Source organism: Typopeltis vanoorti, chromosome 4, assembly GCF_054136105.1.
Source record: "Typopeltis vanoorti isolate ZY-2024b chromosome 4, IOZ_Tvanoo_1.0, whole genome shotgun sequence".
In the NCBI taxonomy this organism is placed as follows: domain Eukaryota; kingdom Metazoa; phylum Arthropoda; class Arachnida; order Uropygi; family Thelyphonidae; genus Typopeltis; species Typopeltis vanoorti.
This window is the reverse complement of record NC_143552.1, coordinates 52,788,779-52,811,485: the sequence shown is the minus strand read 5'-3', so window position 1 is coordinate 52,811,485 and position 22,707 is coordinate 52,788,779. Positions and strand designations below refer to the sequence as shown.

General features: G+C 36.3%; 1 protein-coding gene across 4 annotated transcripts in view; it reads right to left on the bottom strand.

Annotated features, from left to right (window-relative positions):
* Positions 1 to 22,707, bottom strand: part of LOC150107302 (short/branched chain specific acyl-CoA dehydrogenase, mitochondrial) — a 186,810-nt gene that overhangs the window by 110,693 nt on the left and 53,410 nt on the right. For all 4 annotated transcript variants that reach the window (XM_090391162.1, XM_090391160.1, XM_090391161.1 and 1 more), the window contains 2 exons: positions 6,307 to 6,407; positions 984 to 1,190 (listed from right to left, as the gene is read on the bottom strand). In XM_090391162.1, coding sequence (XP_090247288.1) covers positions 984 to 1,190; positions 6,307 to 6,407 — 308 coding nt within the window. The remainder of the gene's footprint in view (positions 1 to 983; positions 1,191 to 6,306; positions 6,408 to 22,707) is intronic.

Genomic DNA, 22,707 nt, shown 5'->3' with positions numbered 1-22,707 from the left:
CCGCATGTTGGTTCAGACAACATGGAACTTGCATATTGCATTTCTACCGTGGAACTAATGTTGTAAGACTCAGTTCTAAATGTTTTTGTGCAGATTCATGTTCCAATCAATACCTGGAACTTCGCATTGAATGTATCAGCTGATGAATAGTTACATATTAGCTTTTACATATTATCCTTCATAACACCTACCACTGCAGGTAACACTTGCAGTTGACTCCCTGTGCTTCCATCTCAATATGGTATCACTGATTGTTGATCTGGGATTGCTCAATACGTCAACAATTTGCCAAACAGATATACCTGTAACATGCCATCCTATGACAACACCTCTTTCAAACTTCGTCAGTTCCCTTCTCGTAGCCATTTCACCTGGACGCAGTTGCACCGACTTGGGAGCATTATATTCCTCTAATTTATACCAACTACAAACACGACTCGTTACATGGCACGATGCACCTTGCTCATGGGATGCCTGTTGACTTCACTCAACAGTGTATTTAGTTATATAATTGATTCCTGAACAGTGATCTTCTCATCTCTGAAGTTTTCAATAGCACATATCCAGTTAGTTACTGGAATTAAAATTAATTCCAGTGGGAAGCAATAGGAGAGGTATTGTTTACATTGCTGTTTAAACAATACCTCTCTTATTGCTACCCACTGGAATTAATTTTAATTCCAGTGGGTAGCAATTTACCAGCAGAGAGTTACCCAGTTAAACAAGACTACCATTTTATTTTCTTTCTGATTATCTTGTACCATCACAATTGAGATGCTAATATTCAGTTAGCCTCTCAATTCCTAGTTGAAGCCCTAATTGAATCTCTATTACAAGATATGTGAGTCTCCTCCTAGCTAGTTATATGTCTCTCCAGCTTTCAGAATTCTAATTGAACACATTTACTTCTGCCAAATTCTCACAACTAAATGAAAATATGATTTAACAAATATATAATAAAATAAGATGAACAAAATATTTACCATATCTGATGCAAGTCTTGGAAGATAATGTCGTTTCTGTTCTTCACTACCATAGTGTCTAAAAATTTGATTTATTACGGTATTTTGTGTATCACACAAAACAGACACTGATGGATCCACCTTAGCCAATTCTTCAATTACCAATACTACAGAAAAGAAACTTGAGCCTGTTCCTCCATATTCTGGTTCAATGTCAACAGCCATCAACTTCAAAAAAAAAAGAAAAAAAAGTAATTTGGGATTTGGGAATTGCTTTAACATATATTTATATAAGAAATACATACTTTTTCATAACAATAGACAAGTGTAATATCTCACATTCATGTATACTATAGTGCAAAAAACTATATGGACATCCCCATTTTTTCATATACTGCATACAAGTGAAACCATGTAGTACAGCAAATTATAAATGGAAGGATATGCACACTAAAGTATGCATAATTCAATATAAGATTTTCACTTTACGACAAACGGTTGACAAATCATGTCAGTATAACAAGACAAGTTTTGTATATCTTAAGTTCTGTATACCTGGAAAAATCATATGAACAAGGTTCCCCAGAGAAAAGCTTTTCAAAACACTAAAATTATATATGATAAATGGAACAGTACAAAGAGCAATACAATCTGCGTTTAAGTTGTAAGTCAGCAGTCAGAATTGAACGAAATACAGGAAGATGATTTGATGTAAATTCCAATGTTACACACTATCTCCACACTTATTCATCATCTATATCGATCACATTATGAAAGAAAGTGGCATTAGACCTGATATTAAACTTATGTTTGTTTTATGCAGATGATGTTGTACATCTAACCACATTCACTGCAAGTATCCAAGAATCTCTGACTAAGTTAAATAACTGCTGTAACAAATATGGTATGAAAATCAGCAATAAAAAGACCAAATAAATTATTATTATTATTATAGTGGCCCCTCTATGGAGACTGAAAACTAATCACAGGAGACCCAATCTATCATACCTCTCCTTGAATCTATTAACAGACAAAGCACTCACAACTACTCCTCACAGCTTACTGACCACACCTTTATTCAACTTCCAGGGATGGCCCCTTGTTCTGGTCCCTCTAGCCAAGTGCTGAAACATTTCCCCCTACATCTATCCTATAAAATTCTTTAAGCAACTTAAATGTTTCTATCATATCCCCTCTTTTTCTCCTATCAACCAACTTCTGCAATCCACACACCTTCAATCTATCCTCATAGGAATCACTCCACAGGCCACTGACCATATCTTGGTCACTCTGAATCCTCTCCACCGCTTCCTCATCCCCAAGAAATCCAGGAAACCTGAGCACAGTAATCCAGATGTGGGCATATCAATGCCTTATAAAGAGGAATTACAATTTCCTTATCTCTACTTGTTAATATGTTCTTCACTAGCCAAGTAATCTTATGGGCTAGTTTAGCAACCTTAGCAATATGTCCTCTAAACTTTAACTCTCTGTCTACCACCCCCTCACTAAATCTCTAGCTTCGTCTATTTCCACTATAGTGCCATCAATGTGATAAGCAGCTTGTAATCTATTTATTCCAAAATGCATAACTTTACATTTCTCAACATTAAACTGACACCCATTAACTTTTGCCCATACTGACAGCCTATTTAAATCTTCAAGTTCTCCACATTACCTTGATTAACTATTACTCTACCTAATTTTGCATCATCAGCAAACAACTGAATGTTTCCTTTCAGGTTATTTCCTATATTTTATGTACAAATTAAACATCAATGGTCACAGCACTGAACCTTGTGGCACACCACTAGTCACCTGTTTTCGCTTCAATTCTGCCCCTCCATATACCACTTTTAGATATCTCTCCAGAAACCACTCTATTATCCACTTAGCCAGCGCCATATCCATTCCCATTTGTTCTAGTTTGTGTAACAGTGTTCCATGTGGTATTTTGTCAAATGACTTTGCAAAATCCAGCAAAATTGTGTAGCCATTTCCTTTATCCAACTCAGCTGCTACTCTATTATAAAAAGTTGTAATTTACTAAGGGATGACTGACCCTTCACAAAGCCATGTTGACCCTTATGCAGTATCATATTTTTATCTACCCATTCTTAAATTCTCTTTTTTACCCATTTTTCTAGTACTTTTAACACTATCTCTGAGATACTGATTGGTCTATAATTTGCTAATGTAGTCTTGGAACCTCCTTTATGCAAAAGAATAATTTTTGCAATTTTGCATTTGTTCCATGTTTTGGTCCAATGTAAGGATTGCATGCCTTTTCAATCTGGTGGCATGTTTCAAACACATGATCCAAAAGACCTTGAAGCCGGCCTGGTTGGCCAAGTGGTTAGCATATCTGCTCTCCAGCCAAAAGGCTGCGGGTTCGAATCCCGCCATGAGCATGGATGTTAGTGAGTGGCTGTACTAGTGGCGGCGATGAGCAGTAGATGGCATCGGTGTAGATGATGATGGTAGTTGCAGTTCATAGTAGTCGGTGGATTGAGTGGTGGAGACAGAGAGATGTAGTAGGTGCCCCCCCTCGATGAGTCTTTGGACTCCCTGGAGGTGTCACATAATAATAATAATAATAATAAACACCTGCTTTTCCATGATGAAGGTACTTGATGGAAAGGCACTCAATCCTTACATTGGACCAAACAGCACTAACAGGCCTAAACTGTCTTCTTTCTGTTTTGGGAGATTGTACAGCCTGTTTCACCTATGTAGGGTAGGTTATAAGTGCAACAGATTTGGTATATACACCTAAGTGGGCAAGGGAAGGAAAGGGATCTTTAGAAGAGCTTAGTATATTTTTTATTTTCATTGGTGGTGGTGGTGTAAACATGGCCTTAATGTTATATTTTTGTAGTGTACTGTCTATTATTTCAGATAATCCTCTTATATAGGGGATGGCTATGGCTTTAATGTAGTCGTTTTTAGTTTTGATTGTATTTTTGTGAAGGATTCTATGGATTATTTTCTTGTTATAGCCATTTATATAAACATTTTTATTATTATTTCACATTCATTTTTCAGAGCCTGCTCATCAGAGCAAATTGTTAAGGCTTGCTCTAATCATTTTAAAATCTAACAGACTTCTCCAAATTAACATATCATTTTAAGACCTAATAGGTAGAGTTCTCTAAATTAGCTTTTAGTTATCCAACCCATAGAGGGCACCATATAAGGACATTAGGGGTCAGTTATAATTTAAACTGTTTCTACGATTACTTAGTTTAGTGCTCTATGCTTGTCACAATTATCACTGTGATCATTGTTGTCTTCTACAAATAATTTATAATGAGTGCTGTGATAAAAAATCAAGCCAGTTGTGAGGTTTGTGGGGTGATACAGATTTGTTTTTGCAGAAAAGAACAGCACTGCAGAAATTCGTGACAACTGTGTAAAGTTTATAGGCCTAACGTAATGAGTGACAGTAAGGTTAGGCAATGACGTCATTTGTTTAAGGGGGGGGGGCACAACACTTCACAATGAAGAACACAGTGGCTGGTCAATTTATGGAAGAACCTCATATGATCACAATTGTAGCTAAGTAAAATAGCTTTTAATTCACACTACACATTTATATGTTGACATGATGGATGTTTTTTCCCAAAAAAAAGATGAGAAAAGTTTACAAAAGGCATATACCATATATTTAAAAGAAAATGCAACATTTAGCGCATTTTATAATTTTTTTGTAGTATAGAATATTTTTAGAGAGATCAAAAGACCCTTCCCCTCCACACACACTATACATACAAAAAAAAAAAAAAAAACTTAATAAAATAACCTGACAGGATTACCTCCTGGCTCCTTGAGGTTAGCAAAAACTCAAACCTTCCCATCCCAAATATATATATATATATACAGTGAAATATTTAAAAATCTCTAATCTCAGCCTCTAGTTTAGAGGACTAATTTCCCCACATAAATTAATGAAGAATTTAGTCTAGGCGCTATCTCACCTCACTGGTCATACCCATCTGGAAACATCCCACATAAGCCTACTATGTGGCTACACCAAATGAATGACATGTTCTCCATTTGACAACATGGTCTAGACCATAGGTTCACAAACTTTTTTGGGCCACCGCCCACTTTGCAAGACATAATTTTGTAACGCCCCCATTATATAAATTATATAAAATTGGGTTTATTTTTGTACAAATCAATTAGAAAAGTGGTTTTATATATTTTATATATATTTTGAAATGAAATATAACGAATATATTTGCTACTGTAAACATAACCTATTATACACACACATATACATGCTCTATTTTTTCAGTGATAGAGAAAATTGGCATCTATTTCTATCTGACATGGTAAATTTTCAAATGATTAAATAATTGAAATAGAAAATTGATAAAAGCATAAGATGAATTAAAATGCAACATTTAAATTTTAAATGATTATCTAATTGCAAAATCACGAAAATAATTAATTTTTAAATATATATTATTAATTGCTTCTATAAAGACCCCTAGACCACCTGACTGCCCCCAAATGCTTCTAATCCCACTATAGCCCCCCCCAGAAGGCTTCAGTGCCCACTGGGGGGGGGCGGTACCGCCCACTTTGGGAACCTATGGTCTAGTCTCACTAGATTCATTACATGGTCTAGACTCATTACACATTTCACTGTATTTACATAACAAAAACTCAGGAGCTGACTGGAAATACTATAACACTCTACCCTTCCTTGATATCTCAACCTTTCACTCAGTCACACACACACATGCATGCATGCATGCTAGCCTAAATATGCCTTTACTTTATGAGAATTGTGCCCAGAATGACTACTTCTCCCAGATGCACAGTTTCTCATTTCATAATGAAGATTGAGAGGCTTGGGTATAGGGAATGAGAAGGATGAACTACGTGGTGAATGAGGAAAAGCATGTGAGGAATTAAGTAAATGTGATGATCAATAATGCAAAAGGATTTGATAACATGTCACTGCATGTTCTTAAAGGAATGTTCCAAGGAATTAATGACAGCTTTGACATATCTGTTTAACAAAGAGTCTTGAAACAGATGAGATTCCAAAGAAGTAGAAAGAGGATAAAATTGTTCCATCGTAAAGCTGGTGATATAGTGGAGGCTACAAATTAGCCAATCCGTGAATCTAAAGACATAGTTAAGGTAATGACCCAAGTTAGAATAATAATGGAGAATAATACAATTTTTCTCCATTCTTGATTATCTCCTTGATTAATTTTTTTTTTTTTGCATTCATTATACAAACTATACAAACTACACCTGCAAATTATTTAAATCTCTTTTCTTATCTCTCTCTCTCTCTCTCTCTCTTAGTATAATTTTGACTTACACCTTTTTCAAATAGCAGGTTAATTACTGATGGATCCATTTTATGTTCTTTATCCATTTTTCTAACTAGTGGTTGAATCTTCTCTACAGCCAGTTTTGCCACTAGGGAAGAAAAAAGTAATTTTTAAAAGAATTTATATAGATCTAATGGTGCTATAATAATAGTACTTATCATTAATACTAGTCATTAATATTAACAGGCTTCACAATCATATCACAGCAAGGTCACTCCAGATCTCAGTGTGTCTGTCATCTCTCTCTCTCTCTCTCTACATTCACTGGGTATCAGTGATTAGTGTACTCATCATCCCTTTCTGAAATACATTCCACTTACTCACCAGCCTTCAAAAGAAAAATCATTCCTGACACTCTTTCTGACTATATTTTATTCACCCAATCCTGCATTCTAATCTTAACTAAATTCTAAAAAATCACTTCAGCAGAAAAAAGATCAGTAACTTGACACCTCATTTGTGAAAAGACACAATCTTTCCTTCCTTCTGCTCTGTGGAATATCAAAACTACAAAGATTCTTCTTCTTAAGTAAGAAACCAAAAGTAACATTAAACTAGTTTATATCATGTTAAAATATGCACTGATTTTTTAAAAAATATTTTTGGTGCATTTCGCATTTATACATTGACATTCTCTCAGAAATTCCTCTTCATTTCCCATTTCTTTTAAATGACAATTAATAATTATAAAATCTGGTAATCTGCAACGTCTATGCTGCAATGAGATTAAAATCCACAGCCTGTTGGTTGCATAGTAGATACACTATCTACTTGGCCATCATGATTGGTAAATATCACATATTGTATAATTTTTTTCCTGTATAATATGTATATCCCATTGAAAGAAGTTAATACAATATGGCAGCACTATATTTCAGAGAAATCTAAACTGCAAATAGCTAGATAGCATGTTGGTCCTTCTTAGGCAATAATCACATTTTCAACTCTTCCAGATATATTATCACAAACGTGGAAGAGTATAAGTCAGGTTGAACCATATTTCTTTGTATGTTGAATCATATTTCTTTCAGCATCCAATGGTATATGGCTTGCACCTAACACTCATTTTGTCTAAAAGTTTTCTAATGGATTAGATGAAGTCTGTGTATAAGTTTCTCCTCATAATGTTAATCATATCATGTCACAAAAAAAACACTCACATGCTGAAAGAGACACAGGGCTGTTCCATAAAGATGAAAAAATGCAGGAAGAACTGCATGATTGAGAAGTGTTGCATATTCATTGGAATTCATTCTAACAGGCACTAATTAAAGCTCCGGTCTATACCAAACTAGAAGAAATAGTTCTACAGTATTACTTCACAGCTGGGATTATGACCGTAAGCATAAGACATTCTCCAGGCTTTTGCCACATTCACCCATCTGATTTAAAAAAATAAAAAAATAAAAATAAAATTAGCATGATTTGTCACTCTACATTGTGGACTTCCAAATGCTCTTTCAGTCACGATGTTCTATCGACTAGTAGAGTATGTGCTGATGATTCCTTGATGGTTGATGCTTATGTACAACTAACTATCCATCCTACTGCTAACCTGAATCCCTAAAGAGTCTGTGAAGTGATTGTTACAACATTTGACTACCAAGATTTCCATAAAATTATTTTGCAAATGCTCTGGTTCCTTGGCATTAGCTTCCTGCAAATTTCTCAGTTGAAACAACACTCTCACATTTCCATCTTGGTAATGTTGTTTCACCAATGTCATAAACAGATAATCACTAATATGGATCCCAGAAGTTTCAGAAGTTCTTATCTGCATGTCACTGAAAGTAAACCAGATGCAGTAGTGCTTAAATATACATCAGTAATACATTCATGACAAAGTCATACAACTTGAGATTCACATAACTTGAGATATATTTCCAACACTAATAGAAAGAAACAAAGAAAACAAATTGGTTTCACAAAGAGAAAGATTGATTTGCCTCATACATATAATAAAAATAAAATATTTCTAGTCCTCATATGGCTGGTAGCCAGCCATATGAGAAATTCTGTGACAAATGGATATTATATATATGTGGAACTATAAAATCTGGGATGCCTGAGAAGGACAGACTGTTGTTACTTTTTATTTCTGTTGTGAACTGGATCCTTTGATGTTGTTAGTTCAAATAGAAAATGAAAGTAGTTAAGGTGTCTAGGTTTTATGTAGCCAAATAGCACACACACACACACACACACAGCATCTACACAGCACAGCCAAATAGTAGGTTCAAGGGGGCAAAGTTTAAGATGTTCTTTTCAAATATCTCTATAAAAAATTTGTTTTTTTTGGGGGGGGGGATCCCATGGCTGTGCCCTGTATTTGTTTGTAGAATTTTCCTTTCCAAACAAAATAGCCTGAATTCATAGTGAACTGAAATAGAGCTGAGATATTAAAAGGAAATTCTGCTTGAATTAGAGCAAAGGAATCTAAATTAGGACAATTGTGAATAAGGAGGAGACATCAAAACAGACCATTAGGACTGTGTTGAGGAGAGTGAAATCTTGTATACTGGATTTAAAGTGGGCAGACCCAGGTAAATCCAGAAGTTGCAGCTGGTCTTTAGGAGAGTGGATAAGGGATGCTAACTTTCTATGTGGTTTGTAAGTAGCCACATTTATATGTGAATGGATAGCAGATTTTTGGAAGTATATATTGGGGGAGTCCATAATTGTAGGCTTTTAGTTTGTTGGTTACCTCTGTCTGCCAGAATGTGACATTTTTTAAGTCTGTGGACAACTATGACCTGTGTGCGTTGCTGGGATCATAGTTTAGTTGGTAGTAAGTAAACTGGTTTTCAAGAAGGGTAGTCATTTTTTTTTTAATTGTAATCTGAATGGTTTAGAATTACAGTTATATTGCCCTTATCCAAAGTGCTCTCTCATATTACTGTCAACACGAAAAGTGTATTAATCCTTGAAGATGTCAATTTAACTTTGGCAAAATATTGGAAATATTAAGTAACATTTTTGGTTATTATTTAGTCTATGTTGTCAATTTCCTGAAACTACATCACATAGGATATTCAATGTATAAGCCTATTCATCAGGATTCTTCCACATGCTTCTTAAGCAAGGCTTACATCATCAGGATTCTCTAATAAAGTCTACGGCATCTTAATATTAATTTTTTTTCAAAATTCTTTAACATTTTCCTTTTCTTTAGCATCCAAGTCTCTTATCATTTTCTTTGATATTCTTCAAATGTTAATAATAATTTTTGAGCAGTTTTACTCTCTTATCCAGAAACTGGATTACTGATGTAGTGTTTAGTGACAAAAACAGAACTTTTAAAACTTTTAATGTTCTCATTAATATCTCCAACAGTATCCAGATGCTACAGTACACAGTAAAGGAATATTAAAATTTTCAAAGAAAAAAAATCCTTTGCCTCTCACGATATCTTTCCAGTTTGAGAACAAGCAGACTGATTAAAAAAAAACCTTCACTTACAAAGCACTTTTAAAGTGATAAACCATTAACAATTTTTAACTTTATCGCCAGTAGCATTAGATCCTAATAAAACAGTGAAATATCTTTTAACTAGTTTGTAAAAATGGTCAACTATGCACAGATTTCCAAAGTAGGCCAGTTTTCTATAATTTATATATATATATATATATATATATATAATCCACACATGAAAGGTCACAAGAACTATAAGCAGATTAGTGCGTGTGTGTGGGCAAGAGGATAAGAAAAAAGGAGGAATCTGTTCACATTTTGTTTGAACAGCTGAAGTTTGTATTCTTTGGGAAAGGCAGAATGAGGGAGGCTGTTCCAAAGAACATAAGTAGATGGAATGAAAGAGGAGGAAGTAAAGTTGGTTTGGTGAGTTTCAAGATGGATTGTAAAAGGGTGTTGGTTAGCAGTGGCTCTTGTTTTAAGGATTTTGGAAGAAAGTGGAGGAATAATAGTGGCCAATTCAGCAGAGCACTGTCCACGAAAGTATCTGCAGAAGAGGCACAAGGCAGAAACCATATGTCTGTGAGAGAAGGATTGAAGTGGATATGTGAGAGAGAGGGATCATTAATTAGCTGAGTTGTCCTCTTCTGGATAGAATCGAGGCAATCTTGGAGAGGATTTTGGTGCACCACCCCAAATATGGGAGCAATATTCTATGGTTGGACAGCTTTGGGATTTCTATAGAGTTAGCATCTGTGAACATGCTAACTTTTTTTATCACACAAGTGTCTTGTGTGAAAAAGCATATCAAGTTTATTGGCAGCTGCAGAAGCTATAGTTGAAATGTGCTTTTGCCAGTAAAGATCAGAGTGTAGGTCAGTCCAAGAAGGGAAATATGATCATGTTTGGATATGACAGGACTGTTTTGGTGACACTGAAGCCTACAAGGTTGTCCTTGCTTCATTGGGATACAACTAGGAGATCAAAGTTTGGGCCACTGGTTGTGGTGGATCTTGAGGACTCTAATACTTGAGCACTAAAAGGTTCATCAAATGAAAAGAAGGAATAGTGTGTACTGTCATTGGCAAAGCACAGGGGATTGGAAGTCTGTGAGAGCAGGTCATTTATATACAAGAGAAATAGAGGGGGTGAAAAAATAGAACCCTAGAGTACTCCTGCATTGGCAAGGAAACCATTCACCATGACACACAGTAAGTGACCAGTGAGAAAGTTGGCGATCTAGTTGCAGAGTGTGGAAGGCAGACCATAGGATGGCAGTTTTCTAAGCAGGTCCTTGTGCCATACCTGATCGAATGCCTTTGAAATGTCGAGGGAAACCACTGAGTTTCTCCAAAATATCCATGGCTTGAGTTCAAAGGTGGGTGGTGAAAGCTAGATTAGCTGTAGATAGTGAGTGGTAGAATCTGTATTGCTGTTACTGATTAGGTGGCAGGTCTCTGTGTGGTTCAAGAATTGATTGTTGAAAATCTTCTCTATAATTTTAGAGAACAGAAGTGAGAGCAATTGGTTGATAGTTCACTGGTTTACTTCAATCATCATTCTATGGGAGAGGCTGGATGTGGACCTGTTTCCATGTTGTAGGGTAGATGGCAGTTGAATAGGATAGAATACGTGTTTGTTCTAGGGAACAAATTTTTAACATAACAGGTGGAATACTGTCAAGACCAGATGCCTTGTTTGTGTTCAGGTTATTAAGGATTCTTCAGATTTCTATCTGGTAGATGACTATGAGTGACATGGAGAGATCTATTCTTTATGGAGTGGAGGGAACTTTGCCCAGGTCATCAATGTAGAATTGGAAGAGAAGAGCAATGCCAGTAAGCCGGCCTTGTCTTTAGGTGAGGTAACCACAGCACCATCCAAACATGAGAGTGGTGGAAAACCCCTGGACAGGCAAAAGTTGTGTCCAATGGCCTTGGCAAGGGACCAGAAGGAGAGAACTGCCATTTGGGCAGGAAGCAAGTTTGCAGCCTTTGGCCCTTTGAAAATTCTGATCTAGATTTGCCAATGATTCTTTCACAACTGTTGTGAGCTGCAGTATAGGCAGAATAGGAAGCTTGAGTTTTGGTCTTGACCAAAATTAAACACTTGCCTGTGCTCACAGTTTTGGTTACCTGCTGCCTTCAATATACTTTTGAAAATTTTTAAATGTTTTGATCTCAGGATCACCACTTTTTAAAGATTTGTATATATTTTGGTCTTTTTCTTGAATCACCTGAGTAGAAATAGCAATGATTTCTTTATTCTAATGCTCAAACCATGAAGCTAGAAAGAATCCTCTCTCTCTCTTTAATAAATGAGAATAACAGAAACTCAGATACCACATAATTCATGCATCTTGCACTTTACACAATTCTTTAATTTTTTTTTTAATATTGTCATTAAGTACAAAATGATTCATGTCCAGTTGATTCACTGGACATATCATCTCACATCATAGCAAGCTTTTCTTCTAAGGCAATATTGTTTTTATTTACAATTCAATTAAAATTTTTCTGCACAAAAAAAGACAGTCAGACTGATCAATGATCCCCCCACTCACTGATACACTTCACTCATTTTCACAGAGGCATCAGTTTCCGCTGCTTGCAGCTTCCACAAATATTCTACGGCTACTGTTCATCAGAATTATCATTTGGCAACTCGTAAAGATGACTTCTCCACTGCTTCCACCTTGGTATCACCACTTCTAGGTCTGGCTCCCACTGACGAGACCTCAATAAAGGTGAAAACTGGTCTGGGTAGTGGCCCTTCCCTTAATGCATAGCATTATATATGTCTGCAAAGAGATGTGCTTTGCATTATGGGAGATACTAAGACAAGGAGTTATAAGAGCTTGGTCCATCTTTACCACGAGTTGCCTCAGTCCTGAAAATGCTTCAGGCATAAACCTTGTTTGCTTACACTTGGATAAAGGATTAAACTAAATTTATTATAGAATTATCAATAATACCCCCATTCTCTGTGAAATCAGTTCAAATGCATGCAATAGCTAACCAACACTCCCTCACAGTGCATCTCCAAACTCATAGAACAAATTTCTCCTCCTCATTCATCCCTTCCACTGCTGTGTTTCCCAAAGAATATAATCCACAACTTTTCAAGTTCCTTCTTGCCCATCCACAGTATTAGTATACTATAGGTTGGGAAATCTCTCGTGGATGGATTCCCCATTAAAAAAAAAAAAAACATTATCATTATAACTCTGCACTTATTTCAAACTCATAAGCAAATGATAAATTTTATTTAAAACTAATTTAAAAAAATTGATACTTCTAAAAAACATACAAAAACGTTGCACAAATTTCTCCTCCTCATTCATCCCTTCCACTGCTGCCCTCTTATATGTTTCCCAGAGAATATAATCCACAACTTTTCAAGATAAATGTGAACAAGTTCTTTCTTTCCCATCCACAGTATTAGTATACTATAAGTTGACCAAGAATGGAAACAGTCAGAGAGAAAGAATGAGAAGAATGCGAGGGAGTGCTGGAACCAAGGATAGAGTGATGCCAGAACAGCAGGTAAGTAGGAAAACACAAAGAGAAAGGGTTAGAGGAGAGAGAGAGAGAGAGTGAGGGATGCAGGTGAGCAATCAAGGAACAGAATGGTAAGAAGTATGATGTATGGAGACTCTATGATCTTTGGTGCGCAAGATAGGATGCCACAGGAGTGTTTGCCTGGAGGAAAGATAGAAAGTGTGGCTATGGCAATTAAGCGGGATGGAAGCGTGAATGAGATGATTGTGATGGTGGGCATGAATGACTTGAGAGGCAGCGTAAATCAGGTGGCGAGGGATCTGAGATTCATGCTTGAGGTTGTTCAAAAGAAAACACAGAGAGGAAAGATAGTGTGTGTGTGTTACCCATGAATGATAATGATGAGCTGAGCAGAAGAGCAGTAATAATGAATAGCATAATAGCCAGAATGTGTCAGAAGAGAGGATTGGAATATGTGGATGCTTGGAGGGCATTTGAGGACAGAAAGGAGCTGTATGCGAGAGACCGCTTGCATTTGAATGAGGAAGGATGTAGGCATCTGGAAAGAGATTGCTGTTTTCTGAACGAGTTGGTGCACCAATGCAGAGAAACTAGAATTCCCAGGGTGGATGGTAGCAGGGTGGCCTCTTGTGGGAAGGGGGACAACATCAGGTAACACCAAGTCCAGTGGACTCTGGAGGGAATAATGATAGGTGTAGAAGCAGTGACATTTTTATGCTTTATACTAATGCCAGGAGTATCCGGAATAAAGGAGATGAATTGGTGGTGTTGATTGCATTAGCCTGGCAAAAGATTATTGGGAAGATGATATAATAACAGGAATAGAAGTAGCAGGGTACAGCATTTTTTGGCAGGATAGGAAGGGAAAAGGCGGTGGTGGTCTGCTGCTTATGATAAGTGATGACTTATGTCCTCTAAGAGTGGAGGCTTTGGAGGGCAGTGACAATAATGGTTTCGAAAGCATATGCGTGAAGTAGAGGTGGGCAAGACAGGATATTTAGTGGGATGTTGCTACAAGCCAAGGAGCAGAGAGGGTAGGGAGCAGGAGATGGTTAGGCATTTGAGCTTGGCAAGTGCAAGAAGAATGATTATTATGGGAGATTTTAACTACAGCAGTATAAGTTTTGGAAAATTATGGAGACAACTACCGTGTTTGAGTCTTCCTTCCATGTAACTGCCCCAAGTTGATATCTAATAATATTAATCATCTGCCTTATAATCCACATATGTTCCCTTTTCTTTGATACTCCTGCATGTCTATTCATCTTCCAAGTCAAAACCACATGGTCACTCTCTCCAATGGGGGGGAGGGGGATGTCATCTCGGTCAGCTCTTCTGATGCCATGACCAGACTCAAACACAGTAGTTTTCACCATAATTTTCCAAAATGTATTCTGATCACCGTGTAAGCCTAAAAGTAAGCAGCATAAGTTGGGAAGAGGAAAATGCATGTAGTAATAAGGGAATGGAATTTCTGTTACCTAAGACATCTGTTCTTGGAGAACAGATGTCTTAGGTAACATGTAATAGAGGGAACAAGAGGTTCAAGAGTTTTGGATTTGGGCATGGCATCAGAAGAGCTGATAATAACCAAGATGACATCTTTCCCCCCCCGTTGGAGAGAGTGACCATGTGGTTTAGACTTGGAAGATGAATAGACATGCAGGAGTATCAAAGAAAAGGAAACATATGTGGATTGTAAGGCAGATGATTATAATAGTCTTAGATATCAACTTGGGGCAGTTATATGGAAGGCAGAATTGGAAGGCTGGGATATCATTAGTGCACGTGGGAAATTGTGAAGGAATATTTGTTGGCAGCAATAGTAAGCTGTATTCCACGAGTTAAGAAAAAGGACACAATTTGGTGTAAAGTGGATGACAAACAATATCAAACAGGAACTGCAGGCAAAAAAAGAGGTTATGGAAGAGATATAAGGAGAGAGGTTGAGAGCAGATGTATGAAGAATATAAGACTCAGGCTAGAGTGACTAATATGGTGAGGAAGGTGAAACTGAAATATGAGAAGAGACTGGCACTAAGATCCAAATATAATCCTAGGGAATTTTTTAGCTATGTGGCCAGTAATTGTAGAAATGATTGTGGAAGAGTGACATTGTGGGATCAAAATGGGAATAAAGTGACCGATGCAGAGAACATAGTGGAGTTGTTCAATAAACACTTTATTGGAGTATTTCATCCTGGAGAAGTAAGTTTTAATACTAGAGGGATAGGGCAGGTTCAAGGTGCAAGAGGAGAGTGTGTTTCAAATAGTGAGTACCCTGGATGTCAGTAAAGCTGCAGGATTGGATGGTATTTCACCATGGGTTTTGAGAGAATGTGCTAAAGAACTGACAGCTCCATTGACCTGGCTTTTCAATGAAAGTATGGCTATGGGAAAGGTACCCAAAGAATGGAAGGAAGGTAAGATAGTGCTGTTAATAATTGGTGGATTTTTATATAGATAAGGATATTCATATTTATCTTAATATTTTTAATCGTACCATAGAGATGATCTCTGTTTCTAACAATTATTTTTTTTATTCCGAGTGTACCTATAGGTACACTCGGAATAAAAAAAATATTGGTGCAATGGTCTTAACTCTTTCTTTCAGAATCCAAATAAACACTGACTCAAGACCAAAACACAAAATAAACACATTTAATAAAACAAGAACAATATATATATATATATATATATATATATATATACACTTCAAACAACTTTACATAACTAACTACAAATTAATTGGATCCAAGGCCTTTTAAAAATAAACTTACACTTAAGACTAGACTAAACACTTCGTTTGCACAATCACAAAAATGTTCATAGCCAGTTTCTTTCTCTGTCAAGCTCCTTTTCAATAGATATATGACTCTATTCTTCATTTTTACAGGATCCTTTCTCATCACTTATGTAACACACATTAATTCTTCCTGACTTAATTCTGTCTCTTTTCTTCAGTAGAAATAATAGTCAGATCTGGCGTCCTTAATACAGATGAAACATCCTAATCAGAGTTTTTTCGAACAGTCCTTTAGAACGTAAATAGCAAATTCTTCTTTTATTCACTAAATGCTTATTGACAGTCTTCACTCTTCCAATAAAAAACTTACAGTTCTACGATTCCCTTTTCGGAATCTACTATTAATCTTTCAATTAGTGTTTCCTCCAATATTCCATTTAAAATGCATATAACAATATTTTCCTTTTATTCATCCACATACTTATTCTACATTAAAACTTAATAGTTCTGCGATTCCTTTATCGGAATATACTATTAATTTTCCTCCGACTGTCACATAAAAAAACTCAAGTTCCTCCGAACCTAAACATCTGACGGCCTGTGTTCTAAATTCCTTCCGAATGCTCTTTTGTTTACAGCCGTTACTCAGATACCGAACGCTTTCTTGTTAGCTGTCAATCACTCATCAAACTTCTCGGCGAGCATGCACACTCCGTGGCAAGCGAGAAACTAAGTACTGTATAATGGCTGACACGTTGTCTCCGTTAGCGACAAGAGAATGTCTTCATAAAACACAAAACTTAATATTTCAAACCACAATCAAATTCTTTTAAGTAATACAAAGATCAAATCTAGTAAGTACATCAATTTTTTAACTTCTTTACATATCACTTTGGACAAAACAATTCCATAATGGGCACATCGCAAGTGCCGACAATGCGTATTATGAAAACAAAACTAATAAACATACGAACATAAACAATACGTAAAAATATTCAGAATTTTAATTATGATTATTTTTACAATGCCATTGCATAACAGAAGTAGCAGACTGGATGTGTCTAACTATAGGCCAGTTTGTGTTTCACCAGTAGTTGTAAAGATTTTAGAGAAATTAGTGAGGGACCATATACAGCATTGGGCAGATGAGGGTAATGTTATCTGTGAGAGTCAATACGGATTTGTTAAGGGGTGCTCTTGCTTTAGTAATATGCTAGCCTTTTATAATAAAGTTACAAGAGCAGTTGATGAGGGAAAGGCATATACTGCCATTTTTTTGGATTTGGCAAAGGCATTTGACAGGGTGCCACATGAGCTGATATTTAAGTTACAGCACATGGGTTTAGATGTCGGGTTAGTCAACTGGATTCAGGATTAGCTGTCTGATAGGTATCAGAGAGTCGTGTATGGTGGGGCAGTATCAAGGAGGCAGAAGGTTACAAGTGGGGTCCCACAGAGCTCAGTACTGGGACCTGTATTGTTTACCCTTAATATCAATGACATTGTCAATGGATTGCAAGGGGATATTCAGTTGTTTGCAGATGATGTGAACCTAGGAAGGGTTATTAGTAATAGTGCAGATGTAGTAGCCTTGCAAAAGGATTTGAATAAACTAGACAGATGGGCGAATGAATGGAGGGGTAATGAATCAAACTCTTGAAGTAAAGTCTTGAAGTCTGGGAGGCTGCATACTCGATTGGAGGAGCTTTACTGGAGGAAGTAGCGGAGAGACAAGAGATTTGGGGATGATGATTGATATAAAACTGAAATTCAGGGAACATATTGCAAAGGTGGTGAAGGTAACCCAAAGGATTGCTGCGACACTGAGAAGGATGCTGACCTGCAGAGATAAAAGAGTTATCATTCTGTTGTATAAAATCCTGATCAGAACCACACTTAGACTATTGTTCTCAAATTTGGTCCGCAGGATTTGAAGGGGATAAATTAACTGTGGAAAAGGTACAGAGATGACAAAGATGATTTCAGGACTGTAGAATGTTAGTTATGAGAATCGGCTGAGGGAATGTGGACTGCAGAGTTTGGTAGATAGAAGAAGGAGAGGTGATATGATTGAGACTTTTAAACTGTTGAGAGGTACTGAAAAAAGAGAACCAAAAGGCTTCACTTTGGCAATGCAAAATTATGCAAATTAAGGATATTGAATCCAACATTATTTCAAAGCCGAATAGAGAAACTACAAGAGTTTCTTGCCGAATATAGAAACCATAAAAGTTTCGGTGGATCCAAGCATAAGCAAACCTTTCATGACAGGGGCAACTCATAGTAAAGGTGGAGTAAGCTCTGATTACTATCCTTAGTATGTCCCATAATGTAAAACACATCTCCTAGTGGATATGTATGATGGTATACATTATGGGGGGGGGGCACTACTCAGACCAGTTTCGACCTTTATGAAGGTCTCATCAGTGGGAGCCAGACCCAGATGTAAATAGTCAGGTTGAAGTGATGCAGAACTTATATACTTTACCATACGAGTTGCCAAAAAAGGTACTAAGAATTACTGAAAAAAGAGAGCCAAAAGGCTTCACTTCGGCAATGCAAAATTATTCAAATTAAGTGGATACTGAATCCAACTTTATTTCAAAGCCGAATAGAGGAACTACAAGAGTTTCGTGCTGAATATAGAAACTATAAAAGTTTCGGCGGATCCAAGCAGCATAAGCAAATCTTTCATGACAAGGGCAACTCTTGTAGTTTCTCTATTTGGCACGAAACTCTTGTAGTTTCTCTGTTCGGCTTTGAAATAATGTTGGATTCAATATCCACTTACTTTGAATAATTTTGCATCATTGAAGTGAAGCCTTTTGGCTCTCTTTTTTCAGTAATTCTTGGTGCCGTTTGTGATGTGACTCTTTTTTTGGCAACTTGTATGGTAAAGCATGTAAGTTCTGCATCACTTCAACCTGAGTATTTACATCTGGGTCTGGCTCCCAATAACGAGACCTCAATAAAGGTCGAAACCGGTCTGGGTAGTGGCCCTCCCCATAATGTATAACATCATACATGTCCACTAGGAGATGTGTTTTACATTATGGGAAATACTAAGGATAGTAATCAGAGCTTACTCCACCTTTACTACGAGTTGCCCCTGTCATGAAAGGTTTGCTTATGCTTGGATCCACCGAAACTTTTATAGTTTCTATATTCAGCACGAAACTCTTGTAGTTCCTCTATTCGGCTTTGAAATAATGTTGGATTCAATATCTACTTAATTTGAATAACTGTTGAGAGGTAGTTACAGGGTTGACACTGGGGAATTCTTTCACTTGGTGGAACAGCGGGAAGGAGTGATGACAAGGGGCCATCCCTGGAAGTTGCAAAAGGAAGCTGTGAGCATGAGGGTGAAAAGTGGTTTCTTTGCATGGAGGGTGGTTGAACCATGGAATGCACTGCCTGATAGAGTGGTGAGAGCAAGAACGGTCAATGAGTTCAAGGAGTGGCATGAGAGACTTTGTGTTTCCTAGGAAGGACCTCCTAGGTCCTTCCTGAGTGTTTTGATTCCATGGAGGCCTGAATAATAATAATAAGTCAAATGTGGATAACTTGAGTTATTATTGTTAGCAGTATATGGCAAGTGTGAAATATACTTATGACTGGAATAAAAATATTAATATGTTTTTTTTTCCTAAAACAGGGGATGCACCAAAACTTATTTCAACATAGTTTAAACAGAAAATTGAATATGAATTGTATTACAGTCTAGGACCTTTCTTTCAGATAAAGTGGCATGAAAATTATTCCAGATATCATTAGAAGTAAAATATTTTCATTATATATTCCTCATAATATCTTTCATTTGTGCAATACTAAAAATAAGATATCCCAGAGTTAAGACAAGCAGCATGGTAGAAATATTTATCATTTATTACCATTCTGTTTAGTGCCTCCATACACAGTTAAATGAATGAATGATGAGACATATGCCTTTCAACTGAAAAATGAGTTTGTCAAGACCTTGAGTTTGACAAAAGAAATCTTCATATGGACTTTTTTTCAAATAAAGGTAAGTTAGCTAATCTCATAAAAAATTAGCACTTTTTTCTCCAAAACTCAGGTTTATCATCATGCAAAACAAATACATACATGCATGCCACCAACTACTACACCTAACTGTGTAGTATGTGGCAGATCATGCAGTGTATATGGTGGAGCATTCAGTGTTGTATAGTGTAGAGTGGCTTCCTGCAATATCTATAGATTCTATGACGGTGTCATGTTATAATAATAATAATTATTATTATTCTCCAAACTCCGGAAAGGTAGTCTGGCTTCTTGTTCCTGTTCCAGATATTCTTTAATTTACATTCACAAAATGCTTCTTTTTTTTTTTTGTCTTCTAATCTGTGAAGACAAATAAAATACTCTTTTAAATGACATTTAAGTTTACCATATTATCTCCCAACCAAGATTACCGTATTTCTGACCAATCTTCCATGTCTGAACTGTACCAAAGAATATAACCAATGGATAAGTGTTTTATTTTTTAATTTTTGTTTTTCAGTAATATGTTACATTAACATGACTCTTATCTAATTCTAAAGAACAGGCCATATGATTTACAGAAATTCATAAGGACATACCTTATGAAACAGAACTCCAGGTTTTCTTGGACTTATCACAATAGCTGAATTAAGTGAAAGGACTTCAGTTAACAACACAAGACCATACAAAACAATAATGGTCCATTAAAGTTTAAAACTCACTGGTTTTCCCCTTTAAATCATGACTTATATTATAAAATTCAAAATAAAACTATACTGGAACTTGTATTAGATTCATGTATCAATTTTGCGATGGTTTATCACTTCTTATAATTTCTAACAAAAAAAAAACGTTTACCAATAACATAAGAACAAATGCTAAAAAATTAGTTAAGAAAAGTTCTTGAAAAAATTATATATATATATAAAATGTATATATTATATACATATATAATGTATGTTCTCAGTCCTGAAGATACTTCAGGTGCAAACTTTGTTTGCCTACACTTGGGTGAAGGATTAAACTAAATTTATTACAGTCTAACCAAGTGGAAAATAAACTTCCAACATTTTTCTCTAAATCCAGAGTAAATTAATAATAAGGTGGTATACCTTTTGGCAACTCGTATAAGTAAATATGACCTCTCCATTGTTTCTGCCTTAGTATCACCACTTCTGGGTCTGGTTCCCACTGATGAGACCTAAATAAAGGTCGAAACCGGTCTGGATAGTGGCCTTTTCCTTAATGCATAGCATCATACATGTCTGCAAGGAGATGTGCTTTGCATTATGGGAGATACTGAGACAAGGAGTGATGGGAGCTTGGTCTACCTTTACTACGAGTTGCCTCAATCCTGAAGATACTTCAGGCGCAAACTTTGTTTGCCTACACTTGGGTAAAGGATTAAACTAAATTTATTACAGTCTAACCAAATGAAAATAAACTTCCAATATATATATATATATATATATATATAAGCAACAGTGCACAGATATTTTAAATATTTATGAACATAAAAATTTTGTACTTAATCACACTCACATTTATACAATTAGTGATTTTTTTTTAATCAATCTTACATGAGAAGTTGCAAAATCTATAAGAGAAGTGTGCCATGTACAAGCAAGTAGTAGAAACAGAAAACCTGATGATTTGATGCTTGAACAGCAACATGGGGTCATAATCTGGAGTAAATGCTATGGGGGGAAGCTGTTCCAAACAACAGAGGTATATGGAATGAAAGAGGATGAGAGGTTGGTTTGACAGGTTTGAATATGCTGACTAGCAGCTATTCCTGTTTTACATGTTGAAGAAAGTAAAGGAATGGTGTCAGCCAGTTCAATGAAGTGCCTCATGAAAATACTTACAGAAAAGGTATAAGGCAGAAACATAACATCTATAAGAAAGCAAACTGGATAGAATTTATACAAGAGAAAGATGGCTCATTTATCAAATTGGCTGTCCTCTTATGGATAGCATCAAGAATTATAAACAAGAGTTTTGATGAACCACTCCAAATGCAAGAGCAATATTCTAAGGTTGGATGAATTTGGGATTTAGAATTGTACAAATCAGAAAGAACGCCTTGAAGGAAAAGGGGATGCCAAGTATTTTGGAGGCTATGGATGTTGTGGGATGTGCTTGTGCTAGGAAAGCTAGAGAAGAGCAAAGTTGGAAATGAAGTGAAGAAAGACCTTTCTTACAAGAAATAAGGCAGGACTGTGTTTTGGTGCTGCTGAAAGTTCACTGGATTATCCTCATCTCATGGGAGACTGCTAAAGAGAGAGTATTGTTCAGTTACAGAAGATCTTGAAGAATGAATCATTTGAGTACTACATGGTTTTGTCAAATAAAGAAGAGGAACAAAGTATGCTGTTGTCAGCAAAACTATAGGTAGAATTTGTGGTCAGTGAGAGATTGGTTGGTTGTTAATGTTTAGGAGAGGAAGAGCATGTGAAAAAAAAAACACACAGTACCCTGGAATATCCTTGCAATAACAGGGAAATCTGAAGAAAAGAAACCATCCACCATGACATGCAGTGAATGACCAGAAAACCACCCTACAGAAAAAGCAATGAAAGCAAACCATAAGATGATAGTCTGACAAAGACCAATTAAATGTCCTGAAAATGTGAAAGTGACTACAAATCTTTCTCAAAATTTTCCCATTGTTTGTGCTCAAAGATGGAAAAGGTTAGTCTAGGAGA